General features: G+C 42.1%; 1 protein-coding gene across 4 annotated transcripts in view; it reads left to right on the forward strand.

Moving 5' to 3' along the window:
* The window catches only part of KDM5B (lysine demethylase 5B), a 52254-nt gene extending 32927 nt beyond the window's left edge, over positions 1-19327 (forward strand). For 2 of the 4 annotated variants that reach the window (XM_035121537.3, XM_035121539.3), the window contains 14 exons: positions 135-329; positions 1892-2073; positions 2684-2808; positions 3471-3621; positions 6385-6499; positions 7565-7920; positions 9237-9384; positions 9686-9865; positions 11212-11370; positions 11812-12297; positions 15744-15855; positions 16447-16601; positions 17257-17574; positions 18482-19327. In XM_035121537.3, coding sequence (XP_034977428.3) covers positions 135-329; positions 1892-2073; positions 2684-2808; positions 3471-3621; positions 6385-6499; positions 7565-7920; positions 9237-9384; positions 9686-9865; positions 11212-11370; positions 11812-12297; positions 15744-15855; positions 16447-16601; positions 17257-17574; positions 18482-18619 — 2820 coding nt within the window. In that variant the 3' untranslated portion in view covers positions 18620-19327. The remainder of the gene's footprint in view (positions 1-134; positions 330-1891; positions 2074-2683; positions 2809-3470; positions 3622-6384; positions 6500-7564; positions 7921-9236; positions 9385-9685; positions 9866-11211; positions 11371-11811; positions 12298-15743; positions 15856-16446; positions 16602-17256; positions 17575-18481) is intronic. The other 2 variants (XM_035121538.3, XM_035121540.3) reach the window with 1 other exon arrangement.
* Positions 19328-20618: the final 1291 nt, after the last annotated feature.

The raw sequence follows: 20618 nt of genomic DNA on the forward strand, positions 1-20618 counted from the left end.
TTCTTCTGGATCAAGTGGACTGCATTAATTTGATATCTTGGCCAGTTATGTATTGGCAAGAATTTGTTGCTTTATACAGCTTCGCCTCTCCTGAGAACGTTAAGGAAATCCGTTTATTGTATTTTTTCTTCTAGTTGCCATTGGGACGTCAATGTGTGGAGCACTATCGCTTATTAAACCGCTACTGTGTGTTTTCTCATGATGAGATGATATGCAGAATGGCTGCCAAAGCAGAGACTCTTGATGTAGTAGTAGCATCTACTGTTGAGAAAGACATGGCTATTATGATTGAAGATGAAAAGGCTTTACGGGAGGCTGTGTGTAAACTGGTATGTTTTATGAAGTTAAGCGATTAGCAGTGAAATTGTTTCAAAGCAAGCAGCTCAGTGGTAGCCACCTACTTTGCTTGCAGGTCTTTCTAAGCAGGCCATCTCAGAGCCCTGGGCCATTTACAACTTTTGAGGACCCCTAGCCAGTGGTGGCTTGCTTCTGAGATCCACTGAGTTCCATGGGGATTGCTCTCTGATAAGTATGTACAAGATTGCAGCCTGAAACTGCTAGTGTTAAAGGTGCCACACAAGGGCCCCCATGAACTTCCAAGCTATGGGGAAATATTTTTTTCCCTCCCAAGTTATTCACTTCAATATTTCAAGTGATGTTGAATATTGAGTGGAATGGGACCTGGGAGATAAAGGGTTAAAAATACTGCACAGATGGGTGAGACCTCCTGGCCATAGCATTACTTTTGGACTGAGTGAGTTGTGCAGAGAGTTGATTGGCCAGTGAACAGGAGCTAGAGAAGGTCCTCCTGGAGAATACATACTTCTCTCAGAGTTTAAATTGGTTATGGGACAGGAAAAAATGTGCCTTTGAGATTTTTTGGGGTGTATGTGTTAAAAAGCACTTGGTGTTTTAAGCCCTGGTTGCTCCAACGGCTCCACTGCCCCAGCCACAATAACTATGAAGCATGACAACAAACAAAAAGGAACCACAACAGAAAAATAGACATAATTTGATTTTTAAATTTTTTTAGACTTTTCTACCCTTTTCCTATGGAAGTGCATAAATTATTGAGGTAAAATGTAACTTTCATGAAATACGGCAGTTGAGAAGAAGCATATGACAAAAATCCCTATCAATTAACCAAAAATGTTGTCTTTTAGAAAATCATCCATTTGTTTAAATTTGCATTTCTAAGCTGGGAGGGTGTGTCACAATCTGGTCCAATGTACATAAAAACAAGTTGTGAAACGTACCAAATTCCCCCAAAATAACAAGTGTTGAATTAAATTTGAGGCTTCCTTTGAACTTGAGGCCTCGTGGCAAATGGCCCTCCTAGGTCCCCCTCTGGCCCAGCTTCCAGGTTCAGTTTCAGCATCTCTAGGTATGGCAGGGAATGTCCCTTCTCTCAAACATGCCAACAGTAATGAGGTAGATGGATCAATGTTCTGACTCTGCATAAGGCAGCTTCCTACATTCCTAAATCCTGTACTCTCAGCTAGCAAGGAGAGATATTCCTACTTCTGTTCCTTGCATAGTAGCTGTCCATATTAGAAAAAGCAATCAGAATGTTTGGCCATTAATGCAGGTAACATTTATTTTTTTGAAAAGTTTTATTGTTTGTTTACTAACTTTGGTAAGAGTTGTTTAACTTCACTATTTAAAATCCTTAATTCCAAAAAATGATAATTATTGATAATTTTAATCTACATGATGGGGTAGTTTACTCATAAATGTACAGTTTACATGCAGTGAATCAGTTTATTTGTATGGAAAGTAGCTATGCCTGAATCTCTCAGGATGGTACCTTGCCATTCTTGAAATTTACTAACATCCATGAACTGTTTTGTTTTTACTGTCCTACGAAGTGAATGACTGTTGTTTATTACAGGGAGTTACTGATTTAGAGAGAGTGAATTTGGAAATATTGCCCGATGATGAACGACAGTGCATAAAGTGTAAAACCACTTGTTACATGTCTGCAGTCTACTGTTCTTGTAATCCTGACTCATTGGCATGCCTGTATCATGTAGAGGACCTCTGCACATGTCCCGCTTATAAATACAAAATGGGGTAAGATTTTGTTTGCAACTGTTCAATTCTGAGGAATAGAAATGTTTCTCTTAAAGTATAATTGCATTTCTTTTTTCCTGCTTTTGCTGAATATTGTGTGTAAAATTGCATCTTAGAAGCTTAAACAACAAATTTTGTTTGGTTTCTTATCACAACCTATAATAGGTTAGAGTTTTAAATAAACAGTAACAGATCATAGTTGAAGAAGAAGAAGAAGAAGAAGAAGAAGAAGAAGAAGAAGAAGAAGAAGAAGAAGAAGAAGAGGAGGAGGAGGAGGAAGAGGAGAATTTATTACAGTTAACGACCAGCACAGCATATTAAAAACATAAAATCAATCAGAATACAGTTTAAAATATATTCTAAAAATTTAAACTAGATGAGATTTGCCATCATTTTTCCATTAGGTACAATATGGTTGGTTAATTATTGCACTACATAAATTAAGGCATCGGCAAATAGTGGGTAGTGGGGCTGCTACCGTTGGCAGTGGCTACAGTCTCCCTAACATTTCAGCATACTGTGCATATTGTAGTAGAATAGTACATGCCAAAATGCTTCACTTAGAATTTCAAATTTGTAAGTAGTTACTGAAATTCTGTACTATTTCCAGATATCGTTACACATTAGATGAACTCTATCCAATGATGAATGCACTTAAGCTGCGGGCTGAATCCTACAATGAATGGGCTTCTAACGTAAATGAAGCTTTGGAGGCAAAAGTTAATAATAAAAAAAGTATGTATCTTTACCTTTTTGTTTTGTACTACCTATGACTACATATTGTCAAATGTTGTTATTAGTTTGATATTATCAGGCTGTTCTTTATCACATGTACCCAGAAATTCCACCAAGTTCAGTGATCCTTACTCTCCACTAAATTTACATATGACTGCAGCTAGTTCTGTATAGGTTGAAGATGAGCAACCTCATCTGTTACCAAGCCAGGTTTATGGTTTTTGTTTTAATTTACAAAGCCCAGAACAACTTAGGTCCAGAGCTCTCCTGAACCCTTTCCCCCCAGTTCAGTCACTGAAATCAACTGCAGGAGTGCCATTGGTCGTTCCCCAAGTTAATGAAGGCTCATTTTACAACAATCAAAGGCCCAATCCAGTAGAATATTCTGCTAATAGAGATTCAGCAAGCCATGATAAGCAATTTAAGAATACATTCTTCCACAGTGGTTAATTGATGTCTGTTTTATACTTTTTTATATGGTTTTTATTGTACAATTTTATATTTTATTGCTGTAAACTGTTTTGATATATATATTTAAGTCGTAGTATTTCAAATAAGTAAGGTAAATACGGTAAGTAAGTAAAACAGTTTACTATAAAAATGCAGATCCAAAATAGTGCACTTTACTATTATAATTACCAAAAAATTTGGTTCTCCCAAAGGTCTCATGAATTTCAAAGCTTTAATTGAAGAATCTGAAACGAGAAAGTTTCCAGACAATGATTTGCTGAGACACCTTCGTTTAGTTACTCAGGATGCAGAGAAATGTGCCTCAGTTGCACAACAACTTCTTAATGGCAAACGGCAAACTAGGTATGTTTAATATGTGTTTTGTAGCTTGATTTCAAATTCCCAGGGGGTTTATTAGGAAAACTTGCTTCATGTCTTTAAATTATAGTGAGTGTTTAAACATTTTTTGCTTCTAAAAATGCTGAATACAACCCTACAGCATAAAGTGCTGAAAATACACTAAATTACCTACATTTTTATTGAGGTTAAATGTGAATAGAAACATGCATATCTATGCTTGGCATCATCAGTTACTATGATGATGGGCCTTACCTGGAACAATAAGAGAGCTGAGCAATTTTCAATTTCCCTTTGGGAGGAGAGCATGTTTGCAGCCAATAACACAATGAAGTACAGTAATTGTTTGTTCATTCTGCTGTTCTTAAATAGCCACATTGACCTAATTAATAGGAAATGGCTGCAGTCGCTCCTGCATCATCAAAGGAACCTTGGTGGCAATCTCCCATATCCTGATGGGAGGTGTGTTGGCAGGAACAGAGTGTAACTTTCTTAGGCTTCTTTTAGCAATGGTAAACACCAGAGGAGATTAGAAGGAGCAAAACAGGAGTGGGAAAGGACACAGAGGCAAGCATCACATGGTGCTGAAGAAAATACTTTATTTCAAAAGCACTCAAGTTTTCTATTTTTACACTTGATGTATTTTGAGTGCACCAGTTCTTTCGGTGGCAGTAGCAGCTTCTCAGTTTTTGAATGAGGAAGACAATTGGAATGAGCATGGTAAGCAGTAAGGTAGCCAACAGTGACACCAAATTATTCAAGGTAGTAAAAATAAAAGATACCGTATATTCTGGCCTATAAGACGACTTTTGAACCCAGGAAAGTCTTTTCAAAAGTTGGGGGGCTGTCTTATACGCCAGGTCGCCGCATACGGTGTGGGGGGGAGCTCAAAAACGGCCACGGCCGCATCCCCGCCATATGCAGCGACCGTGTAAGCGAGAGGGGACGCGGCGCGGGGCTTTCATTCCTCCTCCCTGCAGGGAAAGCAGCAGCAGCTTACTCGCATGCAAGCAGGCACCGCTTTCTTTTGCGGGGCTTTTCTCCCTCCAGGGAAAGAAAGCAGGAGCAGCTTACTCGCATGTAAGCGGCTGGCGCTTGCTTTCCGTGCAGGAAGAGGGGACACGCGGGGCTTTCCTCCCTGCAGGGAAAGAACGCAGCAGCCGCTTACTCGCATGTAAGCAGTGACGGCTTTCTTTCAGTCCAGGGAGAGGGGATGCACGGGGCTTTCCTCCCTCACGGAGCTCTCCTCCCTCCTGGGAAAGAAAGCGGCACCCGTTTATGCGCGTGTAAGCAACTGCCGCTTTATTTCCCTGCAGGAAGAGGGGAAAGAAAAGCACGGAAAGCAGCTTCTTTCTTTCTCTTCCCCCCCCCTCCTCCCTCCTCCGTGCAGAGGAAGAAAGCGGCACCCGTTTACGCACGTGTAAGCAACTGCCGCTTTATTTCCCTGCAGGAAGAGGGGAAAGAAAGCGTGCACGGAAAGCAGCTTCTTTCTTTCTCTCTCTCCCCCCCCCACTCGCCTCCGTGCCTGGAACCGGCTCTGGGCTGCGCTCCCTCCCCTTCTCCCTCTCTCCGCCTCTCCTCCCCTCCCTCCGAATGAAATCTACGGTAGTTCAAAATGCTACCTGTAGTTCTTAGCATGCCTGCAAGTAAGTGCATTTAAACATCTGTGCATTTAAGCACTGATGTCTCTCTTTTGGCTTCATTTACTGGTATTTAAAAAGCAGGGAGAGGAAGAGATACAGAAAATTTTTATTTGGTGTGTGTTGGAAGTTTGGGATAAACTCTATATTTTGACTGGAAAAGTAGGGAGTCGTCTTATACGCCCAGTCGCCTTATACGCCAGAATATACGGTACGTCTCCTAACTGGGCATTGAAATGGGAAATACAGCTTAGTGCACGTAAGTGTAAAGTAACACACATTGGCACTAAATAAAACTTCACCAGTGGTGTCAGCTGTTGGGCGGTTGGAAGTGGTTTAGAGAAACTGGCCTTGCAGACCAGTTTTGACTCAGTAGTGGGCCAGGTTTGACCTGCAAACTGGATGTTCTCCACTCCTGGTGTGCAGAATGAATGCTAAATGATGGGAGGTTCAAGACAGATAAAAGGGAGTACTTCATATAGCTAAACCTTGGAATTCACTATTGCAGGATCTGATGGTGGCCATCAGTTTAGCTTTTAAAGGAGATTAGGCAGATTCATGGACAATAAGACTAGCAATGGCTACTACTCATGGCTACATGCTGTCTGCAGGTTCCAAGGGTGGCATGCCTCGAAATATTAATAATTGTGGGGTAACAGTGGCAGAGAACTTTACCCATGATCTCCTCCTTGTGGGCTACCCATAGACATTGGGTTGGCCACAGTGGGAAACAGGATTCTGGACTAATAGACTTTTGGTCTGATCCAGCAGGTATCGTCTAATGTTCATGTGTTGCAGTCAGTGTGTTTGTAAACAAAATTAGACCATTTTCTTCTGCAACTTGAAGATTTGCCATTGTTGTATGAAACCTGTCTTGGCCTCATTATTCTCCAAGAAGAGTAAAATTAGCACATTCACACTTCACATGGCATTGACCACATGCTGTTCCCCACCCCTAGCTTATATGAAGTTTAAATAGCAGGTGAAAAAGTATCAATTGCAACAAAAGTCCAACTGCTGTAGGAATTTTATTGAACAGCGGGGCACAAATCCATTTTTAAAAAATCATTTCTGATTATGCTAATACAGTAAATGGAAGCATGTTGTAATTATGTCTCTGTGATTGCAGGTATCGGTCTGGAGGAGGGAAATCTCAAAATCAGCTGACAGTGAATGAACTTCGTTTATTTGTTAGGCAGCTCTATGCTTTACCATGTGTCATCAGCCAAACAACATTGTTGAAGGTAAATTAGAGTGCTCTAGATAATAAATACTAATAAAACAGACTCCGATTTCTGAGCACAATTCAAAGTGTTGGTGCTGACCTTTAAAGCCGCAAATGGCCTCGGTCCAGTATACCTGAAGGAGCGTCTCCACCCCCATCGTTCTGAGGTCTAGTACCAAGGGCCTTCTGGTGGTTACCTCGTTCGAGAAGCCAAGTTGCAGGGAACCAGGCAGAGGGCCTTCTCGGTAGTGGCGCCCACCCTGTGGAATGTCAAAGAGAAAACAGCTGCCAGATTTTTAGAAGACATCTGAAGGCAGCTCTGTTTAGGGAGGCTTTTAATGTTTAATAGATTACTGTGTTTTATTTTTCTGTTGGAAGCCGCCCAGATGGGCGGGGTATAAATATCAAATTATTGTTATTGTTATTGTTATTGTTTATTATTATCATTGTTATTGTTATTATTATATAATTTGGATAGAGAAACAAATCCCACTAGAGCCAACAACTTATTGGGAATAAACAAACCATAGTTAAGCTGTTGGGCAGGGTTCGGACAATCAAACAGTGGTTTTAATAAACCATGGGTTAGTGTTTTGTGCAAACCAAACATATATATCATATTTTGGTGTATGTATTTGGACATAGTTTTAAATGAATGTAAATTGGAAGGTCTGCATTACTTACTAATTTTCAATCCTTTCTTGGTGTAGAAACCTTACCCCAAGGAGTTGTCACTTCCTAAGAACAGGAAGAATATGAATTCAGATTGGAGCTCTCCCTGACCAAAATCTAAATCTAATAAAGTTGACCTGGTTAACTCATACAAAATTCTGAAACACATCAGAATTTTTGGTCATTATTTAAGCAGATCTTGGCAAAGTTGACAAGCTCTTAAAACGAGATTTGTTCAGAAATCCTAAAATCTGATGAATTTTTTTTTTACTTCTTGGAAACAAATATGCCATGCATTCTGAAAAACCTGCTAGGTTGCTTGCTGTTCAGGTGAAAGTGACAGAATAGATTTCATAATATTTTGGTGGAAGAGTTTTAAACCCTTGACATATTTTGCTGCTTTATATTTCAGGATCTTCTTAATCGTGTGGAAGACTTTCAGAAGTATAGCCAAAAACTCCTCTCTGAAGAAATTCCCAGTGCTTCAAAAATACAGGAACTGTTGGATGTCAGTTTTGACTTCGATGTTGATCTTCCCCAGCTGAGTGAATTACGGATACGCCTAGAGCAAGCCCACTGGCTGGAAGATGTGCAGCATGTTTGCTTGGACCAAAATTCTCTTACTCTGGATGATATGAGAAGACTTATAGACTCTGGTGTTGGGCTCGCTCCTCATCCTGCTGTTGAGAAGGCAATGGCTAAGCTGCAAGAGCTCTTGACAGTATCTGAACACTGGGATGACAAGGCTAGAACCATGATAAAAGCCAGGTAGAAACTGAACCTTTTTCAGAACTATTGCAGTTACCACTCACTGCTTTCAAGTAATTATTTCCCCAAACTTTCACAAAAATGAGGAAAGGTGAGTCTGTAGCACCCTGTGTACAGGAAAGAAAGCGAGATGATATATTCTCAGTCCCAGCAGGCAGGAAATGGTTAACCATTAACCCATCTTCCACTTGAAGGGATTTGGGTGACACAGAGTCCTACAAGAGTCCTATAATAATGTATTGAGCCTAGTTTTAACTACAGGGATTAACTTGTTTCCGACCTGTACCACTTTAGACTTCAAGATGGAGCCTTATGTGTCTCAATGCTTCTCCGTATGTACATATGTACACACACATGCATACAGAGTCCCTGCACATAAAAAACTGTTGTCAGGAAAGTGGCCAGGCTAGAACTTTGCCCTGGATTCAGGTAACCATGCGCACTAGTGAACACCAGCCCAAGGGCTCTCACTACTGTATATGGGATTTGCTGCTCCCCCACTTCCCCAATTCCACTCTGAAGGGTCAGGAATACTCCCCAGAGCAGCACATGTGAGGAGGAAAGATCAGAAGAGTGCAATGTTGAATTCCTCTCCTCCCTTTTATTTTTATTTTTATCACCATCGGGCTGAGAAGATCCTCCAACACTTGGTCCCCATTCCCCTGATTAAAATGTAAAAATTGCATCCGTAAGGGATATTTTGCTTAGCAAAAAAGTGTGTTGGGGTCATGGGGGGAAAGAGTCTATGTGTGTATGCATGTGTTTGCTGAACTGCTTTGCAAGCAGCATATGCAGGCAGAGAGAACATGGAAGGAGCCAACTGCTTTGGCTTGCTCCCGCTTCCCAGCTGGGCAAGGCAGTGGCAGTCCAGCAGCAGCATCACAACAGAGCCCTTGCACTGCTTTCAGGGCTCTCTGCTGCAGATTCTGGGCTGCCTCTGCCTTGCCCAACCCCTGCGCCAAGGCGGCTTTGGATGAGGCAAGTGAGCTGGCCTCCCCAGAATCCCCCCCCCCCGCATTCTCCTTCTCGGTCTTCAAGATATGGGAACCTTACACAAGCAATTCTCAATTTCTGCATGTTCAGTGTTGGAAGAGAAGCAGGGTGGGCTTACATGTGTGATAACATGGAATGTGACCCGCACATAAATGGGGGGTTGCCTGTAATTTAAACTGAATTATATATGCATCTGATTTATCTGTTGACATCCCATACTGACAATAAGTGCCTTATGATACTATCATTGTTTGGCCAATAGCAATTTTCACCAGTGTTTGAATAATACAACACTTTGATCATATATGTTTGTTTATTTTAAGACCGCGGCAGTCATTAAGTAGTCTTGAAGCAGCAGTGAAGGAGATTGAGGAAATTCCTGCTTACCTTCCAAATGGCATAGCTCTGAAAGAGGCTGTAAAAAAGGCCAGAGACTGGCTACAGGAAGTGGATGGCTTGCAGGTAGGAAAGGTATTGATCATCAGTGATGTTCATCATTGATTCCACTCTTAATTTCATTTGTTTCTGTAGAGTGTGTGGTGTTCAACTGCTGGCAGAAATTTAAATTGTACAACTGATGTTTCCTTAGGGTAGGGATGGGGACCCTGTTATCCTTCAGATATTGTTGGGACTCCCATCAACCCCAGCCAGCATGTAGTCCAGCAATATCAGGAGTCCCACAAGTTCTCCGTATCTGCCTTATATAGACATGCAGCAGAATAATACAATTACTTTAATGTTTTTTAAAAAAATAATGTTTCTACACTGTTAGGTTGGTGGACGTGTGCCTGTGTTAGATACACTTGTGGAACTGGTGTCTAGAAGTCGCTCTATTCCAGTACATCTTGAATATCTGCCAAGATTGGAATCATTAGTTGCTGAGGTTCAAACTTGGAAAGAATGTGCAAGCAATACTTTTTTGACTGAGAATTCACCTTATTCTCTTCTTGAGGTAAGCAGTTTAAGGTGTATACATGTTTGCTTTTAATTCAGTATTTGTGATATATACACACCACATAGAAATTAAGAGTCAAGGGCTGACTGAAATACCACAAGTATCTTGTTCACATCCATAGGGTACATCAACTGAAAGTATCCCACAAAACTGGACAAGACATCTGACATAGATTTGTCCCAACTATGGTATTTGGATCACTATGAAATCAAGAATTCTGGCCTAAAATTGCCTAGCAAAACTCACATAGCAGGCTTCTGAGGGTTCCAGCATACTGTTTCCTGTGGCAGATATCAGCAAACCTTGCACCTCTTTGAAAAGCTCTGCTGGACAGCTACTCAATGTGATGGGGGCTGCAAAATAAGCCTTCATTGCTGCCCTCACCACTACGCGGGGGTATTCAGGCTCCATCGTGCCAAGAGGGTGCTCAGAAGCTGTTGTGCCAATGGCCTATCACGTCTCACCATTCCACAGTGAAACTAAGGCCTCCACATCTTTAGCTGCCAGGAATTCACCTAGAATGCAAGAATCCATCTTGACAAGTTCCTCACCAAGGCAAAGTATATGCTTTCTGTGTCAGGCCAGTGACAAACTATGACTGATCCATGGTTGTCATGGAAGCCATGAAGTCCTAAGCTGGACCACATTAATCCTGATTGTCCCTCCAAAAGGTGGCTTTCCTGGTTCAGAGAAGGTCTATCAGGATGATGTTATACATGACTGTGTGCAGTAACTAGTTTGGCCCTTGAGATTCCCAGGTAACTATGATATGGGAAGTGGAATTATACAAGAAGGAAGTGCTGGAACTGACAGCCCTAAAGGTTCAGGTGACTGATGACTATCAGATTTTAAAAGATGTATATGCAGTCTTCTGTTTCCAGGCTGTTTCTCATAGATGGTCACTGCTGAGTAATGTATGCCCTCTCCTATGTTTGTTCTTGGCTACAACTCATGTTTAGTGAGCAGTTAGCTTAACCATGAGTAAAAGGTAAGGTAAAGCTAAAGGACCCCTGGACCATCAATATCACTTCTGGTAAAGCATTAAGCCACACCTTGGTTTAACTAGGTGTGGCACAGTAGTAAAAAGGACTTGGGAGGAGTAAAATTATTGTGAGCCTACAAGTTTGTCTTACTGTGTTTTGTGAAGCAGGTCAGTGTCTTGTTGCCTCCCTCTTTTTTGACAGCATGACCTTGCATAGCTGAGAACCTCCTGATTCAGATGCATCTTTATTGCTTTTGCCACAACAGACTAACACAGCTACTGTGGATGGCCGTTTACAAGGAGGATATAATTATGTTGTTTTACACCAGGATGAATAATGGTTGTTCTGACTCTTCACCAGGTGTTGTGTCCAAGATGTGATATTGGAACATTGGGATTTAAAAGAAAAATGAAGAAATTAAAAGAGCCTGTCCCAAATGCAAAAAAGAAGAGCACCAAATTAGAGAGTTTAAGTGATTTAGAAAGAGCTTTATCTGAGAGTAAGGAAACTGCTGCTGCGGTATGTATACTGTTGGAAATGAGTTTGGAAATAGGTGTTCAGTAGATTAAGCTTTTCTCTTGCTTTGTTCTTTTATGATGCTTCATTTCTTCCATTTTTTAATACTTTTTAAAAATGGGACTTTCTGAGGATTGAGATAAGATGTGTTTGGGATGGATCTTCTGTTAATGAAAGTCAAGCCTCTTACTCTACATGTATCCCTTAACATTTGATGAAGTATCAGACAATGTGCCATGAAAAAAAAAAGGTTCAAAAAGAATGCATCTGGTTTGACTCCCTAGCTGGAATCATAGAATTGTAGAGTTGGCAGGGACCCTGAGGATCATCTAAAGCTTTCTCGCAAGATTTAGAGAAAATTATAGTTGAGCCCTTCAGTTGAGCCCTTCAGTTTAAAAACCTTGCTCTGAGGAATTTGACTGTTTTCATGTCATTTTCTTCCAGATGGCCACACTTGGTGAAGCCCGCTTAAAGGAGATGGAAGCACTGCATTCACTTAGAGAAGCAAATGAAAAAAAAATATTCTCCACTGAACAGGATGTAGAGATCAAAGTTTGTCTCTGCCAGAGTGAGCCTGCAGCACCAATGATACAGTGTGAACTATGCAGAGCGGTCTTCCATACCAGCTGTGTTTCAGTGCCCAGAACTTTGCAGGAACCTCGGGTGTGGCTCTGCCCTCACTGTCATAGATCTGAAAAGCCACCTTTAGAAAAGATTCTACCTTTACTGGCTTCCTTGCAGCGTATTCGAGTGAGACTGCCTGAGGGAGATGCTTTACGGTATATGATAGAGAGAACCGTGAACTGGCAACATAGAGCACAGCAGATGTTATCCTCAGGGAATATAAAACATATACAAGACAAAGTGGGCTCAGGTATACTGTACAGCAGATGGCAAACCATGGCAGGCCAGTTGCAAGAGACAAGTAAGGTAAGGTTCTCCTTGATAAGGGGAGCTCACAAGGATGTGTTGCGCAACATCCAGTTGACACATTTATCTAAACTCTGAGCTAACAATACTGTGGTAAATTATTAAGGAATTACATGCTAATTCCCAGGCCTTGGTTCACACACATTTATTAGTTAATGGATTGCCCTATTAGGCAATGAATTCTACTCTCCTTCCTTGATATGTAGCCTTATCATGGATTTAAGCTACCTTATGTTCCTGTCCTAAACTGTATCATTTAGAATAAAGTAAATCCTCCTGCACCCCTGCTTTCCTGCTCAGTTGTTAACAGTAGGGCTCTCTTATCAGTCTTGTGTCTCTGGCCCTTCATCAGCTCCTCTGTCATGGACCCCCAGTCTGCTTGTGGACCAGACGATCTGATGTCACAGTCTGTTTAGCTGGGTTGAGATGAAACTTGTTTGACTATTTGTCTTGGGGAGTAACACCCCCTCCTCCAAGGTCTAATTAGATTTGACTATGTAGATTTTTTTCCCCAAGTCACAGACAGATTAGACCAGGGGTCCCCAGACTTACCGCGCAGTGGGCCGGTGCCCGCCGCGCCGACCGCGCGGCGGGCCGGAGGGTAGGGGAGTGTGCGCGCAGCGGGCCGGAGGGGGGGGGAGTGCGCGCCCGTGCGCATGCGCACACGCGCCCGTGCGGGGAAAAATCGGCGAAAATCGCTTGTGCGCATGCGTATTGGCCTCCCCCGACCCGGAAGTGCATCGGAAATGACCTCTTCTGGGTCGGGAGAGGCCCATACGCATGCGCACAAAGGATTTTCGGCGATTTTTTGCCGATCTTTTAGATCGTCGCCGCGCCGCGCGCCGCAAGAGCGGGCAGCGGGCGGCGGGGGGCGTCGCGGGCCGGATTGGGAGGCCGATTGGGCCGCATCTGGCCCGGGGGCCATAGTTTGGGGACCCCTGGATTAGACCCTATTAGTGAATATATGGTTAGAATGTTTTGCCCCTTCACATTTCAATGGCTTTTCATTTGCTACTTTTTGCTGGCCATCCGCCCAGTTTGGTGAAATGCTTTTGAAGCTCCTGACATGTTTGTTGAGTTTTCACAATCCTGGATAAATTGGTACTGTATTAACTACAGACTTTGCTACATCACCCCTAACTCCAGGTCACTTATGACTAAATTAAATAGCACCTGCTCCAATACTGATCTTGCCTACATGCATTACTCTGTTGTGGAAAACTGTTTATTCCTCACTCCTGCTTCCTGTTCCTTAATCAGTTTCCAGTCCAAAAGAGGACCTAATCCAGTGACTTCAGTTTGTTTTAGACTGTTATAATATTGTGTTTTAAATTGTTTTTTTTTTAAAACATAATTTTTATTGATTTTACAAATTACAAAAGATGGTACATACATATACACCTTTTCCACCTTCTTCCCACCCCCCTCCATGGGTCCTCCCCTGCCACAGAAGTATCCCACGCAGGTGAACAGTCAGAAGTGGTCCATTTTATGATTGGGTTTCTGTCCTCCTCCCCCTCCCCTGCCCCCGAAGCCCCCCCCTGCCACCAGGGAGCTCCAGTGAACCAGGGCAGTACGCAGGAGTTCATCCATCCAACCATCTATTGTCATACCAAAAAAAAAGAAAATACAAAAAGAGAAAAAGAGAAAAAAGAGAAGAAAAAAAAAGACAAAAAGGAAAAAAGACAAAAAAAAAATTCATCATAATTGTTAAATTCATAATTGTTAAACCATATTTTGTGGGCTTCCCCACCCTCCCCCCTTCCCCGGTTTTCCTCCCTTATTTATCATCTTCAACAGTTTCATAGTTCATATTTTATAACATACACCTTTATATCTTATACCACTTTTAAACTAACTATTATCATTTTCGCCTATTGTCCACTCACTGAGAAATCAAACTCCCATTTTTTCTTCCCGTGCCTAATTTTTACCCCTCTATAGGCCTCCATATTTTCACCTTTTTCCAGAATCAATTCACTTTTTAAACCTATAATTATTCCCAAACTAACCTTACACCCCCCCGAGTACTGGCTCCACCCCACCAATCCAGCAAGTTCCATAGTCAGCAGTCCAGTTATAGTCCTATTAACCCATCCTTACAATCACAACTTCACTTTCCCTTCACCCCACCCCCTGTTTACAGTCTTTTGCCATCCAGGCCTCCATATCAGACCCCTGAGCTTCTTCTCTTCTCTGCTTAATTTTTCCTTCTTCCCTGTGGTCATTCTGGAGTTCCAGTAAGTCCAATCGTGCCCCCCTCGAAGGGGAGGCACTCCATCCAACTTTTTGTAGAGTAAAATCATCATTTTTTTCGTGATGGGCTTCATTTTGTGTTAAGTCATCACAGTCCTCATCATTGTCATTCTCACATTCGTCTTCTTCAGTTTCAAAAGCTTCATCTTCTAAGAAATCATATTCTGCCATCATCATCTGGAATTGTTTCTGTAACACTTGCCGTTGTGTCTCCTCTTGACATAGTTCTATTCTTGCTTCCCACATTAAGGTCAAAACAGTCCGCTGAAACTCAGGCGGGTACCTTTTTGTTGACATAGTTCAGTCCTGTCAAGGTCAAAACTTGTCACATGGGGTGGAATATAATCGCAGTCTATTTTCTCGACTCCATTTTAACAAGCTGGCTGCATTCTTAAAAATAAAGTTCGAACTCACATTTCAAAAGTATATAAACCAAAAAAGAATTTCCAAAAAGTCCAGAGATAAAGATAGAAATAGAATTTAACTATAAATCCTGATCAACTCACTGGATTGTCTGGGCTGCCGGCTCCCGAGGAACAGAAAGGTCTTTCTTAGTCTTAACTTCTTTCTGCAGGGCAATCACAACCACAGTCTCTCTCCCCTTTTACCCTGCATTTAGGGGAGATTCTCTTTGATGCCTTTGAGGAATCCTTTTAAGTTGAAATCTTCTGTTTACGGCTTCGGGTTTCTGTTTACTGTCTCTTATGTTACCGTAGGGGGGGGGTGGCTTCCTCTTTTCCCCTCTCTCCCAGGTCCAAATTGTTGCCTTAATTTACATTCCAAAGAATCCAAATTACTCACAGTCTATTCATTTGCTGAATGTTCTTTGAAGAATTGGCCACCTCCACTTCCCAGACTCGCAGCTTCGCACTCTCAGAGCAGCAATGTCAGCCTGTCCGCCGCGGTTCACCTCCTCGCTCTCGGGGGCTTAAACAAAGCCGATCCGGGGAGGAGAGAGCCCGCTTGTGTTTTAAATTGTTGTAGCCAACCATAGCACCTTATGGTGAAGAGTGAGTAATAAATTGGAATAATAATACCGGTAATAATAATAGAACTTTCTAAAACGTAAGATATCGGGCAGGTCATTTTAATCAATTGTTAATTGAAAGTTACATTTTAACACCATGATCATTCAAGTTCACAGCATGTTAAAGAAATAAGGTGGTGTTTAATTGCTTCTCTTTAATTAGGTTTCACAGACAATTGGTGCTACATCTTTCTCTTTGCCACATGACTGGAATAACAGACCCATGCATTTACACTCTCCATTCTCTACAGGACAAAACTGCATCCCCCTTCATGGTAAGTATGCTGTACTTAGCATTCATCAGTGTGAAATCCAGCCCAACAAGACAATGACAAAAATCTACCAACAGCATACAAATCAATATGGCTAACCTGATCCAAAACACACACACACCCCACTCACACATGAAAATAATGATCACCACAGCCAACCACAAATGAACAACCACACCCTAGGCCAACACTAACCACCAAAGGAACACAAGCAAACAAAAGAGAACTTACACAAGCAACGCTGACATGAAACTCTACATTTATTAGGTAAAATAGAAGCATAGTCACCCAACCTCCCCCCCCCCCCGGATACCTCTCTTCGACCAACTGATTTGTAAAAATGATAAATAGAAAAAATACAAGAGAGAGACATTGCACATACTTTTGTAAATCAAGAAACCTTTAATAAAAATACTTTTTTAAAAAATCAGTGTGAAATCCTAAACATAACATTATGAGCTCCTTTGTGTAGGGTCTTGTAGGCAGAGAGTTTGTAAAAATAATTTCAATTTGCTTGATGTGCTTTGGAAAGAAAAGTTTTAAAGCTATGTAACTTCACCTGATAATTTAAAATTATTGTGTTTGTCACTCTAGCCATAAGTGCAGAGCTGAATGAACTGATGATGGAAGCCCAACTACTACAGGTTTCACTACCTGAAATACAAGAGCTGTATGAGATCTTATTCACAAAGCAAAGCCCAGTTGCAAAGACAGAACAGAGGTCACCAGTAGGACCAACAAGTGAAAACGTATGTATTTGGGACTGGGGTCCATCTCAGAAAGGGAGTAATTGCTTGAACCTGCTTGTTTCAAAAACCTTAATTGCTGTAGTGTAAATACAGCCCCCCCCAATCAACAGTGCACATGCACACACAGAAGCATTTTCCTGTGTATCACTTTTATTTTTCCCCTCCCTCAACATCAGCCACCAGGAGATGATGGAGAGGGCACAATAGAAATCCAGCTCAGTTGTTTCTCTGTACCCCCTTCCCCCAAAAAAGCACACCAGATGTGCACTTGCAATGGAATTCTTACAAACGTTCTGTTGTATAAGCTTTGCCAAACCAAAGCTCTAATATCCAGGTTTTTGTGACATTGCTTATGAGCTCCAAAAGTAGTTAGGGATAGCTTGCATGCTGTGGCAGTTCACAGCCAATATGTGCGCTCTCAATATTAATTCCCTTGCACTTAAAACGTGAAAGGAAGTTTTTTGTGTATGTGTTGAAAAAATGGTTAAACTTTTCAAAAAAATCTCATTCTTAAGTGCTATAAGAAAGAGATGCTGAAGTATTATGCTTAATATGTGCTTCTCATTAAATGTGTGGATGGTTACTGCATAGCATGCAGAAGTATAAAAACTGGCTATATGGTACTTTGTGATCTTATAATGCATGTTTCTTGTAGACTGATTTTTGTCGAGGGAAGAGAGATGGAATTTGCTCTGTGGAAAGGAAGCTGAAAAGACAATTTGAGAGAGGAGATTTCTGCAGTGAGATGAGAACACGAGTCAGAAAAATAGCTCCCAACAAGAAAAAACTGAAATTATCTCATTTGAGGGAACTGGGTACTAGCAAGCTGGAAAGAAACAGGTTGTTTGACATACAGCAGGCTGGTGAAAGCCAGTTGCTTCTTTCGGATATGTCCTTCTCTGAACAAGAAGAATCTGAAGATGAGGATGCCATCTGTCCAGCTGTCAACTGCCTGCAGCCTGAAGGTGATGAGGTAAGTTGAAGGAAATATCTGTAAAGGATATAAAAATGCATGGTTTGGTAGAATCATAGAGATGGGGGGGACATTATAGGCTACCCAGGACAAACAAACCCAGTTCTTTCAGCCTTTCACCCTAAGACTGTTTTCTGAACACCAGTTTTTCTATCTCCTCAAAGTATTGTGCCCAGTACAGGATATGGTACTATTAGACTGCTAGACATGTAGCCAGGCGCGGTGCTAGGGCTTTTTGCGCCCTAAGCAAAACACCTTCTGGCGCCCCCGGGCACATGTGTCATGACGCATGCATCATGACGCACACACGCACACACACTGCTGATGCCCCTCCATTGGTGGGGGGAGCTTGGCACCCTCCCGCCTGTGGAGGGGCCTCTTTGAGCTCTTCAGCGGCCGCGGCGGCAGCAGCGCCCATAGCTGAAGGCTTCAGCAGCGGGCGCTGCTGCCGCTTGCTCGCTGCAGCCACTGGGGAGCTCACAGCGTCCCTTCGATGGGCGGGAGGGCGCTGAGCTCTCCCTTTGGCTCGCGCTCCTCCCGCCTGTGGAGGGGACGCTGGGGGCTCCTTGGCGAGCGGGCGGGCGGTGGCAGCGCCCATAGCTAAAGGCTTCGGCTGTGGGTGCTTGCCGCCACTACCGCCGCCGCTCGCTCACTGCGGCCGCCGCCGCTGGGGAGCTCTCGGCGTCCCCTCCATAGGCGGGAGGAGCGCGAGCATGCGACTTGGGAGGGCGGCGGTGGCGTGGGGGTTTTGCGGGGCAGGCTCGGCAGCGCCCCCTCCATTTTCACGCCCTAAATGGATGCACCGGGCCTGCATGTAGCTACAGAAAACTTGCTAGCAAACAGATATAAAAGTGATGTACTATATTTGTTGTTGTGTGAAGACTTTTAACTCTCTCTTTGTGTCTAGGTGGACTGGGTCCAGTGTGATGGCTGCTGCAATCAGTGGTTCCATCAAGTATGTGTGGGTGTCTCTCCAGAAATGGCAGAAAAAGAAGACTACATATGTGTGAGCTGTACGGGAAAGGACTCTCCATATCGAAAGTAACATGCCTGATGAACATAAGAACTCTACAACAGAAGATTAGCTTTTTTCCCCTCCATAAAGCCACTAGGCTGGTTTTAGAGCCAAGTTGCAAATGGTGCTACTTCTATCCTAATGGGATCATTTTTCAGACCTTAAAACAATTTGACACTTTTGTATTTTTATCCTTTAAGCTGTTTGTGGTTATTGAGGTTTGAAATGCTGACTGTTCAGACAGGGTTTTTTTTGCCAGTTTGAAGGCATCAAAACATGCACCTTTTCATGTATAGCATTAAATTACCTCTTTGAAATTTACCAGCACATTTAATCAATCTGTTTAGGTGCAAAACACTGCACTAAGAACTCCCATAATTCCTCTTTTTGAAGAAATCCCTGTTTACTCTTTTGAACATTTTTGAAAACTTTAGATTACCCCCCCCCCCTCCTTTGATTTTGTAGACTAGGTTTATTTATCTGAGCAATAACTTCTGTGTCTGGTTTCAGTGACTGGAATTCTATTTCTGAACAGCGTGTGGTGCTTTTAGCATTGGTTAATGTACAGAAAGCAAATGTTTAGGTTCTAGTGTCACTGATGGACTAGTGATGTAGGAGACAAGAAAGCTCTGTAAAGTAATGGCCACAGCTGTATTTTGGCTTTTTCTTCTTTTTTGGTAGCTTGTATCAAATGTTGCAGTTTATATTGTGGAATAAACCTTTGGTTATGCTACAAAATTTGATGCTGGTGTCTTCAAAGATGTTGCATTGCAGCCGTTTCCCACTTCAATCACTTTTATGATGCATGTTTTCAAAAGCATCCATGCCATTGCATTTTCAGACTTCTTTCTCTCCCTAATTCCACAGAGCCTAGATCAGCCTTGTAAAAACATACTTCCTCATTACCTGTGGCAAATATGCATAGAAACTTAACAAATCTGTTTCTTTTCTAAGACCACAAATGTGTAGGCAAGTGGGTTTTATGAGGTAGTAACTTTTGTAGATATGTTTTACAAAGGTCTCTCAGATGACATAAATGATGGAAGGGCCTTGGCTCAGTGTCGAGTCCAGACTCTGCAGGTAAAACACCCCAGGTTCAGTCCTCAGCATCTCTAGACTTGTCACAGAATTCTGATGGAAATCGGTGTGGAAACTGGCAATGTTCACTTATTTGTCCCATGTCTGGAACAGAAATCAATTCAGCGAATATGATACGTATTCGCTCTTGTTTTGAGTTTGCCAGTGGTGCGTGATTGATTGCTTCTTTCCCTATTTGTATTGAGTTCCCTGTGTATTGAAATGAATTACCATTGCATTGAAATGGTGTGTAATAACGTAATAATAGCAGTTAATGTAAAACTCTGCCAAACTGGAAAGTGAGACTAATAATGTAGTTAAGTGTCAGAAGACAAACTGCAACAGAGTGGACATAAATGTCTTCTTCCATCCCTAGCATCTCCAGGTATGGGTGGGAGAGACCACTGCTTTAAACCCTGAGTGCTACTGCCAGTCAGTACTTGAGCCAGGCTTCAGCAGCGGGTGGTCTGATTCAGTATGAGGACCAGGATTCATCTACGAGCTTTGTCAGCACAAACCCTGCCCATGGCTATATGTATATTGGACTGGTGTTCCTTTTTGTGTTAATTCCTCATGGTATATATTTGCTCACTTCTGACTTTGGTAAGTTTTTGGACAGCAGTCTTCACAACCAGATGCCATTCTTTCCCAATTCATGGGTGACGCGAATACAGTTTGGAACTCTTGACCAGTGAGAAAAAGGACAGAAATATTCCTAGCAGCTTTGATCTTCTTGCTTCTATCTCTGTATAACTGCCACTTCTAACAAGTCCAACTGAGTTCAGAATCAATGTTATGTTAGATGAAAGCTCAGTCAGCAGAGAATGAGACTCTTGACATACATTTGGCCTAAAATGTAACTTGCTAGCAGAACGAAAAAAAACATTGGCTGGCTGTTTTTATCTTTTTTTTTTTTTTTTTAAAATGCCAATACATTTAAAGCATAAAACAT

The sequence above is a fragment of the Zootoca vivipara genome, chromosome 7 (genome assembly GCF_965207765.1).
Source record: "Zootoca vivipara chromosome 7, rZooViv2.hap1.1, whole genome shotgun sequence".
Lineage (NCBI taxonomy): Eukaryota > Metazoa > Chordata > Lepidosauria > Squamata > Lacertidae > Zootoca > Zootoca vivipara.